Genomic DNA, 13,970 nt, shown 5'->3' on the forward strand with positions numbered 1-13,970 from the left:
AACAACCTATTCCTAAACTACCATGCATGCTACTCATTTTCCTCTCCTGTGATATATCTTTTTGCTTTTCACTCCTCAAGAATTTGATTATGTTTAAAAATATGAGTCTTTGGGTTTTTTACAAGTCTGTCTGAAATCAAAAGCATTGGGAAAAGTGAAAGATAACATAAATCTGAGATTTTTTTCTTCCAGGCCTCCTCCCTAGAGCTTTGAACAATGACACTCCAAGTAAAGCCTCCAGAGATCTCCCAGTCTAAACATCTGATCTAGGACTTCTCTTCCTTAACTTGCCACTCATGTTTTCCTCCTAATTACATCTATATCAGCATTGCAATTTGTCCATATAGGGGAACAAAATATTCTCAGTTATATTCAAATCTACAAGTGGAATTGTTTTAAATGATCAGAAAATCAGAGTGGCACAGAATTCTCCTTTTTAAAAAACAGCTGCCAAAAGAATGAGCAACATTTGAGAAGGGAATAAAGGGAGTACACTATCAGAGCAAGAAAAAAATAGAAGGAAACAGCAAACAACCACCCACGCCAAAGACTTCATATCACCTGCAGGTCTCCTGCGAGTCCTCCTCTTCACAGCAAGAAGGCTGGACGTCAACAAGAGGCAGGTGCAAGCTCTCTGTCCCCTGGGCAGCAGAAAGGCTGCACCTGTGCAGAGCCTGAACCAGGTCCTATATAATCCTCCCCGGGCGGCTAAAGAGTAAGCTTGTGATAGCAGTGAGAGGATGGGATTTTTGGTGAGGCAGCAGTGCTTAAGCAGCTCAAGGATGTGGTGAGTGGGATTTGAGGTGGGATGGGGAGCTGTATCTTTGCTGCTCTCTTATTTGGTCCTCTTTTGTTTGCAGGTTGCTGCTCCTGTTTGGCTTTTTGCTGCCCTTAGCCCCTTGTGCTGGTGGCCTGGGGGATCAGGATCTTTTAGGTAATGAGGCCTCTCTGGGCTGGTAGTGGTGTAGATGTGGGCTTTAGGTTTGCTTGGGGCTGCTTCCCCCTCTGCCTTGGTGTGGAAAGGGGCTCTGAAGGGGGTTTGGATAGCTGGAGGGCTCACAGGGTGTGTGTCTCCAGGAGGGTGATGGTGGAGTTAGTTGATGGTGGTCTTCCCTCTGCAGAGAGTGTGATGTGCCATAGGGCTGGGATGGAAGTTGAGTTTTCCAGAGAACTTGGCAACTACTCCTGGCATGTGTGTGTTGTTGGTATGTATTGTTGCTGCCCTGCCCTGGCCCTCTGCTGTAGCCTGAAAGCAAGTGTCTGCAGGGCTAATGTTCTATGTTCTCCCTAGATGTGAGTGGTGAAGAGATAGTATCCTGTAACCACACTGTGGATTATGAGAGGCTGTTGCTCAGTGTCCTGTTTGTCAACTGCACTAGCCTGGAGGTAAATGGGTCTTTGTTCTGGGAAGCTGCTGTGATGGTGTGTGGGATTTTTTTTCCTGGCCAGAACTGGATTTATGGGGTTTTCAGTTCTATCTTTCTTCAAGAGTGGAAATAATTATGCTTCTGATAACTTAAAATCTTCTAATAAGAGCAGTTCATACCAGAAGTAGAAAAATATTACCAGAATACTTGTTCTTTCAGCTGTGGATTAAACCCCTCAGACACTGCCATAAGTGTTGTGTTTTCCTGTAAAGGAATTGAGCTACTTCAAAGGATATCTTGTAGGGAGATGGACCAGGTTCAAGTCTTTCACTCTATTTACATGTACGCATACTGATAGAGCAATTAACAACCACATACTAATCATAGCTGTTGAGATAGAGTAGTAAGTGGGAAGCCAACCTAAACTAGTCTCAGAACCAGAGGCTTTACTGGTATCTGTTGCTTTTAGGCATTTGACATACCACAGGACTCTTGGTTTTGGTATTTATTAACTTGTTTCTTGAACAGCTGACCCTGGCACTACAACCTGCTAGTCCTTGGAGCTTTCTTCTTGACTCCTGCAGTTCTCTTAGTACCTTCTTAGTACCCAACCTTCTGACCCCATGCTTTCCTAGAGAACTCCTCTTTCACAGGGCTTTTGAAATAATAATTCCTTGCATGTACAAACACCTAACTAACTTCAGAGTTGGTTTTGATCTCTATAGCTTTTAGTTATCATGCTGTGCTGTGTACTGCTGCCTCTTTCTAGTTCATGTCTCTTGTCTATAGCATGGTCAGCACCAGCTAAGTTTGAGGCTGATGGTGAATGACACTGTGGGAGAGGAGAAGAATGTAACCTACAGCACTCACTGTGATAGTGTTCGTGAAGATGAAATCATTACCCCTTTCTTTGCTGGTGTAACAAACTGTACAAAAGACTTCATGGCAGTAAGTAGAGAAATGGGAGTGCTATAGAGCCTGCTTAGAGGCTTGCAATGCAGGATGGCTGTCTCCTGTAACTGTGTGGTTGGGATCTGGGGAAAGCTCCAGCCAGCTTCAAGGAGGTCTGGCGCATGTCTGTCTTGGCATGACCACCAGCTCTCTAAAGAGCTAGCTTGCAAATGGTCATTAATGATGCACATGGTCTGGCTCCAGCCCTATTGCAGGGGAAACTGGGATGCTGGTGCCAAATGTCTGCTTTGGAAAACTGTAGCAGAGATTTCTCCTATAAAGTTGTAGTGTTGTGAGTGCTGTCTGTCCCTGTGGCCTAACCCTTGTGCTGTGTTTCAGGTTACTTTCTCAAGACTCATTCCAAGCTTTGGTGATGAGCATATGGTATGTGCCTTCTGTCCTGCAAAGGGAGGGTGGGGGGAGTTGCCTGGGTTTTGGACCTAAACTGAGCCTGATGTCTCCAAGCTACAGTAGTTAGCCCTGGGGTGCTTGCCTGCTGCTGTGATGCCTAATTCCATGCTATCAATATAGAAAACTTGAATATAAAACTTTTCAGGTGGCAGCCCTGCAGGGTGAAGAACTGTGTGATGTCTTGCAGCTTCTATGTGGTTGTGCCTTCCCTTCCTTAGCAAGGATCTCCTCTTTTGCAGGTTCCAGCAACTCCAATGACCTGGGCTCTCTCCATTGATGATGGAACCAGAATACATCAGCTGAACCTTGACCAAGCCATGCAGCAAGGCTATAACTTTCTAGCTGATGGCCACAACTTGACTGTTCAGGTGGCCTTTACTGCCACTGGAGTGGTCTCCTACAAGGTAGGTGAACAAAGAGCTAGTACTAAGGAGGCAGTGCTGCTTTAATGGAGGCTGGGTGCCACCCTCCTGCAGACCTATGGAAAGCACTTGCAGGTCATGGCTAGAGCTGATGTCAAGCTGATGCACTGCTGCGCTTAGCTGGTGTGTGCAAAGCTGTTTGCCTTTGCATAGCTCTTGTCTGACTGCCTAGCCTTAAAATAGGGAGCACAGCATGCACCTCAAACAGCATAGCTGATGGGCATCTACATGAGCGGAATTTTAGCTACAGTCTCTCCTGTGAACACCTGACTGGCGGTCTCATGAGCATTTGGAAGTGGTTGAGATAAAATGAAACTGCTGTTGCCATATGAATATCAGCAGTCCTGAACCAGATGTACTATATGGGTCTGCAGTGTTGATCTTGTGATGACTCATGAGCTTAGACAGTCTCTAATAGAGCTCTGTCTTATTTGTCAGCACAATGGTAAGGCGCTCTACACTGTGGCACTCAAGTTCACATATGGCCCTCCTGAACATAGACTGTCTGTGGAGTCAAGAATGCTTTGTGCACCAGGTAATGCATGGAGAAAGTCAGAACCTGGCCTTCTGTCTGAGGAAACTGGTGTTACATTTAACATGTTGTTGCAGGTCCAGCAATCTGTAATGCAACACATGTGACTGTTGCCATCCCAGCTTTTCCAGGGACCCTTATGGCGGTGGGTGTAGAGGACAAGACCATCCCCATGGATCAGCTTCAGGAAAATGGGATAGCTCTGGACACAAAGAGAGGAGTTCAGCTGCATATTAGCAAGGGAGTCCTGAAGTCCAGGGTAAGTTCTTATCCTCAGTCATAGGAGTGGGTGTGACCACAACTCCCTGAGAACCAGAGCACAGTTGCTTTGACCTTGACTAACCACCTGTCAAGTCATCCATGTGCCTGGCTGAGGGAAGCTGTGATTAAGATGAATGCAGAATGACTTTAACCATCACCCAAAGGTAACTTGGGCTTCATGAAGCCTCATGGTGAAAACAGCTGGAGGTGAAAATATTAATCTTGGAGTGGGTTGGTATTTGGCATGCCTGGAGCAATGCAAACTAACAAAATAGCTGAGTGTGAAGAGCCTCAGGGCAAGTGAAACAGCTCTAACACAGGCATGTATTAGAATGAGCTCTTGTAGTTACACTCCAGGAGAGTAACTCTTGTCTTTCAGCTACATGGGGAGAGCTGCTCAGGACTTCAGTCCTACATGTCCTCTTTGAAACTGGCTTTTCAGTTCCATGGGGAGACTGTGACAATGGTGATGCATCCAGAGTGCCCCTGTGACCAGCACACACCCATAGGTAAGTGACTGACTTCTGCAATGCCCATGTACTAATCAGATGGTGATCCTTCAGCATGGCTTGTCCTTCACAGGGAATTGCATCTCTAGTCAGAACACAACAGCTCTTGACAGACTGAGCTGTCCCTGACTGGCATGACAACTTACATGAACCTCTGTTGCAGCTGCTGTATGCACCCAGGATGGGTACATGGATTTTGAAATCCTTGCTGACAGTACTAGACCGCTGCTAGACTTGGATACCCTTAGGCTCAGAGATCCTGCATGCCGGCCAGCCTTTAAGTCATCTTTGAATGACAGGGTTTGGTTTCATGTTCCACTGAACGGATGTGGGACCAGGTATTGGGTAAGTGTGCAGCCAGGAAGCCAGGGCTTCATGAATTGGGAATGCCCTCACTAATGCTGTTATCTCTCCACAGTTTGATGGAGAGAAGATTGTTTATGAAAATGAGGTGAGAGCATTATGGGCAGACTTTCCACTGCGCAGGATCTCAAGAGACAGTGAACTCAGGTCTGTGTCTGGAAACCTCTTTAGGTAATACTTAGTTCTGGATATCCTATGTATCAATGTAAGACTTACCTGCTCCTTCCTTCTTACAGGCTAACAGTCCTGTGCTCCTTCAGCAATGGTGATGCCTCCCTCACTATAAGGGTAGACAACCTTCCTCCTCTGGCTTCTTCAGTGAACCAAGGTCCCCTCTCCTTAGTTCTTCTAAGCTACCCAGGTAAAGCTGACTCTGGGCTCAGGTGGCTGGGAAGCAACTGGAACTTTTTTGGGGGGAAGGATGCAAGAGTGAGCTGTTCTTGGCTCATGGGCTTCTCATGACCTGATGTGCTTTTTTCCCTCCCACCCATGCTCCTTGAGGCAGATGCTTTACAGTTTGTTCTAGAGTCACAGATTTAGCTGGTGGACCAGCTGCTGCTGAATAGCTCAAGAGATTCTTCAGGACTGTCTCTGCATACTGACTTATCTAATAAGGTTTTTGCTCTTGCAGAGGGCTCATACAGGCAGCCATACCGTGATGATCAGTACCCAATAGTAAGGTACCTACAGCAGCCCATCTTCCTGGAAGTTCAGGTCCTGAACCGCAACGATCCCAACCTTCAGCTGGTATTGGATGACTGTTGGGCAACAGCTTCACAAGATCCAAGCTCACTTCCCCAGTGGAATATTGTTGTTGATGGGTGAGTGCCCTGCCACAGACAGTGAAGCACTTCTAGCAGTGGGTGGGAGGGTTCACTAATTCTCCCCTGCCCTCCCCTTAGTCACAGAGCCCCAAGTACAAGGGCTTTGCTTCAGGTGCTCTTCCAGGTACTGCCCTGGTATGTTGGAACTTGTAGGAAGGTGGCAGCACCTCTACCTTGAACTGCAGCCTGCTGCTTAAACCCCCCCAAAACACAACTCAAACCTTCTTTACTCTGCTGTTCTGACTTGCTTCTTACCTGTTGGCAGGTGTGAGTACGACCTGGACAGCTACAGGACTGTGTTTCATCCTGTGGGCCATGGTGTCAGCTATGCGAACTATCGTCAAAGGCTAGAAGTGAAGACTTTTGCCTTTGTATCTGGTGACAAAACCCTCCCTGGCCTAGTAGGTGACATTCTCCTTCTACTTAAAGCAGTAAGTAGGAGCAGTTATGTCTCAATGAATGGATCTCATTCTGTGTCCTAGGTATACTTCCACTGCAGTGTTCTGATCTGTGACCGTTTTCAACCAGACTCCCTTTTGTGTATGACAAGATGCCCTAAGCCATCTAGAAGCAAGAGAGGTAATATCTGAGCAGATGTTAGGTTGTACTGATCCAAGATAACCCACTATACCACAGGAGTCACCTTTACTGTATTACTGTTGTAGAGAGTGGGATGCAGGGTGTGAACTCTACAGTGGTGAGTTTGCAGGGTCCTGTTCTCCTTGTGCCAGAAGGATGGTCTGCAACCCAAGGTACTAAGCCAGCATGGTTCTAATGTATGTTGCTTGGGTTTAGTGAGGAGTGATCTCCACAAATTATCTTTCTACTTGTTTTGTAGGGAGCGCTCTCTTGAGCAAGGAGGCAATGGCTGGCATTACAATGACTGCTGTTGGTATTCTCTCTCTGGTGGCCACAATGCTACTATTTTTGGCTTTTCTTAAATACCTAAAGAGAAGAGCATCCATGGTAAATGTGGTTTGTTAATGTATTTTTTACAAATAAACCTGGGGTAGAAATGTGTCTGCAAAAGTCTTGTGTGGAGTTGTTCCTTGAATGCTGCACAGTAATTAGACTGGACAACGATGGATGTTTTGCTAGGCAGTGGCACTGCTCTCTGTTTTTTGTCAGAGTGCTCTGGCTGAACCTAGAACTGAAGCTTTTAGAAGCTCAAGCTTTTTGGGTAAGACTCAAGTGACAGTGTCAGCTTCCCCTATACTGGGTGGTTTCTTCATCTCCTTAGCTCATATTACAAGGTGACTGACAGGGTGCTAAATTTCTTTGGATACTGGAACTGGTTTCTTACTACAGGATTCCATGGAGTTCTGCCCTTTCCTAGGATTGTAGAAGATTTAACTGAAGAAAAATATTAAAGCAAAGTAGTGATCCCTAACTGTGCAATTAACTTGTGTTTAGGCCTAATGTTGGTAACTCAGCATCATCTATATTCTTTACAGCAGTAACCAAACATTCAGCATAAATTTACTATTTTGGCTGGGGCTATAAAGAAAGAAGTAGTGCTTTTACACCTACTCTGCAGAATTAAAGCCCAGCTGTGAACTGTACTTCATGCTAGTCACCTAGATGACATACTCTAGAGTCAATCTTGGGTGAACATAAGGCTTTAATAGGGACAAATGATAGCTCCTCAGTGAATGTTTTGTGGCACTTAAGTAAAAGTACACTGGGATGCATGTTCCAGGTGAGTAGCTTCACTCTAATTACTAAAGATCAGTCTGTGTAGCAGTACTCAATGCCACATTGCTCTTCAAGGTGAAAGTAAAGTCAGACAATTTCACTTGGTTCTGGCTTGTTGTAATCAAGTCTCTGCATTCCAAGGGTGAGGAGTGCCATGTGTAGGCTTTAGCCTGTAACCAGCCTTAAGCTTAACTGCTAATGAAGGTGGAAATAATTGGCTATAAAAATCAAGTCTCTTGGTCTTCAAAAGCCTCAGCAAGATAGCTGCCACATTGAGTGGTGTCAGTTTGTCAAGGTTTCTGGATTTAAAAAACTGCACATAAGCATGGCTCTGCTTTTCAGTTTCAAACATGTTCAGAAAGTGCCCTCTGGCACAGGCTGATGTGCTCCAGCCCACAGAGTCTTGGAGACCTGTAGTTGCCTGAAGCTTGAGCTCAAAGTGTACAATGAACTTCCCTATAACAGAAACTTGAGGGCAACACTGAGGTGTTTACAGAAGTCTTGGCTGATAGGGATGGGGAATGTGCTGTGTTATCTGTATGGCTTTAGGTATGCTGTTTCCAACAACAGCAAAACACTTGGAAGCAGTTTTATCTTATTTAGTTTCATGTCTCACTGCTACAGGCAGTGAGGACTAAATGTGATGGAATAAGCTGTCCTAGAGTAACTTAATTTTAATGTACTTGTATTTCTAGGACTAGAAAATGACCATGTAAAAGTATTTCCTTAATCTGCTGCTTTTGTGCCTTCAAATGGTTTCAGTGCTCTAGTTCAGTGTTCCTGTGGAGCTGAGAACTGTAATATAGCTTCTAAGTTTACTGGCTGATTTTCAATTACACTTGAGTCAAAGATCACAAGCTTCTTGAGGCTGAATGAAGCTCAGCAGTGGTATGTTAAATCCCTGGCTGCTCAGCTGTGGCCTGGGGCTGCCCTTCTGTACCTCTGGATTTAAAAGCATTGTTTCCCTTTGCTCTGGCACCAGTGTGCTGCTGTTGAGCACAACTGTCCTTACTACTGGCTGTGCTTCCCTTTCATTAGACTGCTGTGACTTCAACCCAGTAACCTGTTAGCCAGCCAACAGCCCCCCTGTAGCACCTGAAGGAGATGGACCTGTAACTATGGATCGCCTGGTCCAGTCCTCTCATACAGAACATCAGCTGCAGGATTTCTAGTCATCTTGCCAACCAGGAGGTGCTTTGGATCTGGGGGTCTCTGATGGATACTAAGGTCTTGAAAGAATTATCTCATGCTACCTTCTCTTCTGTAGTATAAGCAGTAGGTTCTGTTTGGCCATCCTGACCTCTGTAGGTCTGGTCCGTGTTTTTGGATATGTTGCTGTTAGTAATGTATTTTGGAAGGTTTTTTAATGCCTTATTGCTTGTTCTAGTCCATGTAGACTGATTAGTAGTTTATTTTGGAGGTTCTAGGAGTTGATAACAAAGTTCAGAACAACTCTGAAGTAGAAAAATCTCACCCCCACCAGAACAGATTTTGTGTTCTACTGTCACTTAAACAGTCTAGAAATTAGGTATCTGTATTGTAACTGTCTAGATAGCAGACAAAGTTTTCTCAATTGGCCTGGTTAAAGGAAGCAAGAAAAGTTGCTACTATCAGGCAGGAGGGAGGCATAGACAACCACAAATCATGGATAAAATGTAAGGAGTAAATTTGTTCTTGTTACTCTGACCCAGGGGCTCTCCGCAGCAGCACCCAGTTGGAGGCATGCAAGTGAGGATACAGGCACTGTGGAGCTTGGTCCTTGCTGGCCAGAAAGAAAAGATCTTGTATGTGCTGCTTTTGCCTGTGTATATCAGACTTTCACAGGTATAGTTTTCTACTGTGCTCTGATCCTTCTCACAGCAGGGTGGGAGTCTCAAGGATGTTTGATAAGGTGCCTCTGAGTCTCTTGCAGGGGTATGTTATGGAAATGCAGACATTCTACCCCTCAAGTGCACAAAGCTAAACAATAATTAGTGTATGTTTGATACCCCTGGTGCAAGTCACTTGAGCCTGCTTACAATCCTCCTTGCCAATCTTCTGTTGTATTCCTGCATTCTGTAAGCCTCAAAGCTTCCCTACAGAGAAAGGCAATATAATTACTAATGTTTTTAGGGAAATGGAGGCACAGAGGGAGCCTGTTTGTGATTACTGATAAGCAAATAAATGCAACTTAGGCTCAGAGTTTGGAGGTTAAAACTCAGGTTTTATCTTTTTTTTTTTTTTTTATTCTGCCATATCCTGTATTGCAGTAGAAATGAGACAGGGGTAATGGGGTGCTTTGCAAAATAATGGTTTAAAACCAAGGGCCTATTTAAGAGACTCATGAATAGGTTTATTGCTCATTACTAACAAATTATTTTTGGTTCCACTACTCTTAGCCTCTCTGTCATCCTAAGTGATAAACACTTCAGCCTAATTACAGATTGTAGAAAAATATTTATTTGCTAACTGGATCCATTCCAGGTTTGTTGCCTTTGTTTTTCTTGCAGCTTTCCCCTACCTGTCAGGGTAGAGAGCATTCAGTGCAGCACTCCTACTCCGTTAATTGTTTGTCATGTGTTCCCTCTCCTGCATCTACTTATGAATCTGAATACTGCTAGTCCTCTTAATATCTCCTCACTGAAAATTTAGCTTTAATGATGAGTATAATACTGAATGCTCTAAGTGTCTTTGTTCTGAAATCTTCCATTGCTCTATTACAATCCTGTTAGACTTTGCAGCCAATTTCCTTTTGAAATGCTTATCAAATGCTTTTGTTCACAATTGTGATTCCATTCAATATTTAAAAAAACCTGTGCCAACATCTGCAGTATATGCAGCTCTTCCAGCTGTTGTAAATGTGAGCTCTGTGCTGCAGCTGGGGATTAAAACCTGGCTTTATTTAAATTAGCAAGACACAATTTGCTTTAAAACATTGCTGTAAAAACTTAAAACATTATTGTAAAACCTCTTTCTTCTTACTATGATTAAGAATTACAAAATGTCTCTGGAGGAGTATTTACAGTGAAGCTGAAACCTGACCTTCTGAACACAGCAGGCTAGAAGGATATTAGGAAAACCACAAAGTGGAACAGACTCTTCCTGCTGCCAGAGCTGATGTTCTGGTGGTCAGAAGCTCCATGGCCGTTTTAAATAAGAGCACCAGGAGTAAGTTTTCAAAGGCCCTGAAATTACAAAGGGGGGAAAAGGGTCTCTTTAGAAAGGAAATAAAGGGTTGTGGGTAACAGATAAAGCTGATGTCTGTAATTCTTATGCACTGAAGCAAAATGGTTTTGTTGGTGCTTGGAAAGTAAACTGCTTGGGGTTTTTCTCCCCTCTCCCAGGCTTACAAGGCACTCTAGATTATACAGAGGAAGAAAAAAATAATTTGTTAGGTCTTCTTTACATGCAAGTCTCTCTATTAGAAAGCTAACCTGTACAAAAATTGGAGAACTCTTCCAATTTATTGGTGTGCCAGAAGAGGCTATATAAAGATTTCCCATGTCACCTTTTGTTACTTGCACTGTTATTCTTTCCTATCAAAAAGTCAGACTCTGGGTTTGATATGTGGCCCTTCCTCCCTAAAGGAATGTTCTCCAGATCCAAGTGAGTTTGGAGGGAATTACCATGTAACCAAATGAACTAAATACCATTAGGTTGTAGGCAGCCAAACAGGATTTAACAGTATGCTTAGCCTGCAGGCAGAGAGAATGGGGAATGCTAATGCTGCCTTGCCATTAATGCTGCCTCATTTGAAGTCTGGTTGTGCCACACTAACTTTATTAGATTGCGTTTGGTAAACCTAGAAGAACATAAGGAAACCACAACAACTGATCTCCATTCCTCTAGGGCCTGATAACTGGGATGGCTCTGTTAAACTGAATGTTAACTTGCTATACCATTTCCTACCCTTGCTGTCCTCACCAGTATTAGAGTTTCTGTGCTTAGTGCCCTCACTTGAATGGTAGAGTTTCCTTTTGCTTTATACCAAAATGCCAATTTTCTGGGGGAACTCTACTTCTGTGGACATATGTGAAGAATGTGCCTTGTATTAGCAGTTACTCTTCTGCACTAAACCAAACAGTGACAGAGTCCTGAAGTACTGGGATTAGTGAGGTTCACTGTACTTCCCTTTTAAGCCCTTAAGTGTTTGGAATTGCATCCAAAGCAAACACATTAGAAACCCTCCATCTTAGAACTGCTAGCAGAGCCAAAACACTGAGTCACTGAAGATTTGATGTATGTTTTAGGCACACAAATGTCTTGGATCTGTAGTTTTACTGTCCCCTAAATGGAGCCTAAGGCTCTGCTTCATGTAACCTGACATGCAGGTGGTTGCACTCAGAACTTCAGCAGGGTGAGAGTAATGAGTGTTTGTTAGAAGGTCAGTGTATGTCTTTTAAAATGTCACTGGAGTTGTTCATTACAGTTTTCACTATAAACGAGGACAGCACTATCTGTATGTGTAACAGACCATTTGAAGTGAGATGGTTTCAGTCATGCAATTATGGTTTTTATTTTGTATTCTGTACACATTGTCTTACACAGTCAAGGAAATGAGGCACAAAAATACATTTGCGTGAGACAATGAAAAAGGATTAAAGCGCTTTGTTGCACTGAGCGTTAACACCCTTAGGTTAAACATTGTTTAGCAACTTTGTGGAAACAGCAAGAGTGATCATAGAAAGTCCAGTTCTGTGCTCTCTGGGCATGCAGGGCTTCAGGCTTGAGTACTGGATGGACTCTGCTCATCACACTTGACAATTAGCATAAATAGCACAGGGCTGGGGGCTCATCTGCAACAGCCCCTACTTCACTTAATAAGCATTACTAATGAGCTTTTTTTATACAACATTTCAGGGTACACTTTCTAAATATGAATGTAAATTCCATGCAAAAAGAGCATGGATTATGGAGAACATGATCATTAAGGAAGGCTTCATGCTGTTGTTAATCACAGTTATAGCATCAACAGAAGTATAATAAAACTGAATTGGAGACATTTAGTTGCAAGTCATTTTTACTACCTATTATTAGCTTGATAGGGTTGAAATAGTTTGGACAATAGCCTGAGTAATCACCTACTAAAGTCCTGTTGACTTAACACTTGAATGGAATATGATGTATTTCTGCAAAAGCTAGAAGAGTGCTTGATGAAGAGGATTTATGTACTTGACAGTACATTGTACTTCACTGTATGGGCTTTTAGCTCTTCTGAGCCAAACAGGGCTGATATTCTTAATATTCACTCTTTCTATCTTGTTCCTTATTCTTAAATGTGAGAAAACATCAGTGTATGTTTAGGCAGAGAAGTGTTTCTTTGTCTCACTGCTGGATGGAGTCTGAACCTCTCCTCTGGGATGCTTGGAACTTGCTAAATAACATTACATTGGCTGTCATGTGAATGCACTGTAAAAGAGGAATGCTAGACATCATCCCCATAAATTATTTCTCACATAGCTTGTATATATGAATCTGGAGACTTGCACTAGTGAGGGTGTTTTAAATGTTTCACCTTTAGTAAGGGTATAGGTAAGAGCTTTACTTTTCCTCTTGGACTTTTATCTTTTGTACTATTCTTGCTAGCTGGAGAGATGAGACAAAGAGGTTACACACCGTGACAGCCATCTGGGTCAAAGGGAAAGTTGCTGTTGCCTGGCTCCTGTTTTTGGCTAATGTTGTCTACTTAGGGAAGACCGTTGGACATGACATGTGAGAGAAGATCCGTCCCTGGGAGTATTAACTCTATAGTTCTCTCAGAGTGGTTTAGTTGTGCCCTATTTGTGGCTGTTGCAGAGAAAGTTTAAGACTCATGTAACTTATTCAAATTGGGGAAAATGTGGGGTTTTTTTCCCCCCCAAAAATTTGTAAATAATTGACCTTGGAGCCCATCACATGCATTCCTTCTCTCTTCCTGTGCAAATGCTGGTGTTCCTCAGTCTCCTCTTGAAGTGTGTTAACTGTGGAATTTTTAAGCTCATTTAACAAATATAAAGGATTCCTCTACTGCATTCAGGCCTGACGTCCCTCTCCTGTGACACGTGGGACGAAGTGTGAATAATGGTGCAGCGAGAGGAGGCATAGGGAAAGAGTCAATGAACCTGCTGCATGTGGAGTCAGGGCTGGGGTGTCTGCAGCTTGAGCTCAAGCAGCTGTTTCAAGAACCATGGCAAAATTAGTTGCTTCAAATCTCCTTAGAAAGACTTGGGCCGTTTAGGGTCCCCCAGGATGTAGGGATTAGGGCTGCAGGAGCATGCTGAGGCATGCTTATGTCTGAAATAAGGGCCAGTAAACTACATCCTTGGGGTTGGGTAGACTGAGGACCCAGGTGGGAATGATGCCACTGGGGTGGGAAAGGTTCTTGCCATTTCCCTGCTGGGCTGGTGCTATTCTGCAGAAAGCTGGGAGTGCAGCTGGGAAAAAGGGACCTTGGCACCATCTCCCCATCCTCCCTTGCTAAGGACTTCTTAGTTCTGTTGCAGTGTTTAATAATTAAAAATTAAACAAAAAACCCTGAACAACCTACACATTAATTTGATGGACAGCCTTACTGTCTCCTGTAAAAATACCTGGTTTGTATGACCTAGTTTTTATTTCTTCAGCATATCCCTATCAAAAACCACACAAATGTGGTGATGGCACAGCACTGAAATTAA

At 43.6% G+C, this 13,970-nt stretch overlaps 1 protein-coding gene across 1 annotated transcript; it reads left to right on the plus strand.

The window, feature by feature from the left end:
* The first annotated feature begins 740 nt into the window (after positions 1–740).
* On the plus strand, positions 741–6,624 carry ZP2 (zona pellucida glycoprotein 2). Its single transcript, XM_074919280.1, has 18 exons — positions 741–787; positions 861–934; positions 1,122–1,205; positions 1,292–1,386; positions 2,157–2,315; positions 2,658–2,702; positions 2,969–3,133; positions 3,590–3,686; positions 3,761–3,942; positions 4,324–4,453; positions 4,617–4,798; positions 4,872–4,963; positions 5,053–5,177; positions 5,448–5,637; positions 5,906–6,041; positions 6,123–6,219; positions 6,306–6,392; positions 6,479–6,624. The coding sequence occupies exons 1-18, from the start codon at positions 741–743 to the stop codon at positions 6,622–6,624; spliced, it is 2,133 nt and encodes a 710-aa protein (XP_074775381.1).
* Positions 6,625–13,970: the final 7,346 nt, after the last annotated feature.

The sequence above is a fragment of the Athene noctua genome, chromosome 15 (genome assembly GCF_965140245.1).
Source record: "Athene noctua chromosome 15, bAthNoc1.hap1.1, whole genome shotgun sequence".
NCBI lineage: Eukaryota > Metazoa > Chordata > Aves > Strigiformes > Strigidae > Athene > Athene noctua.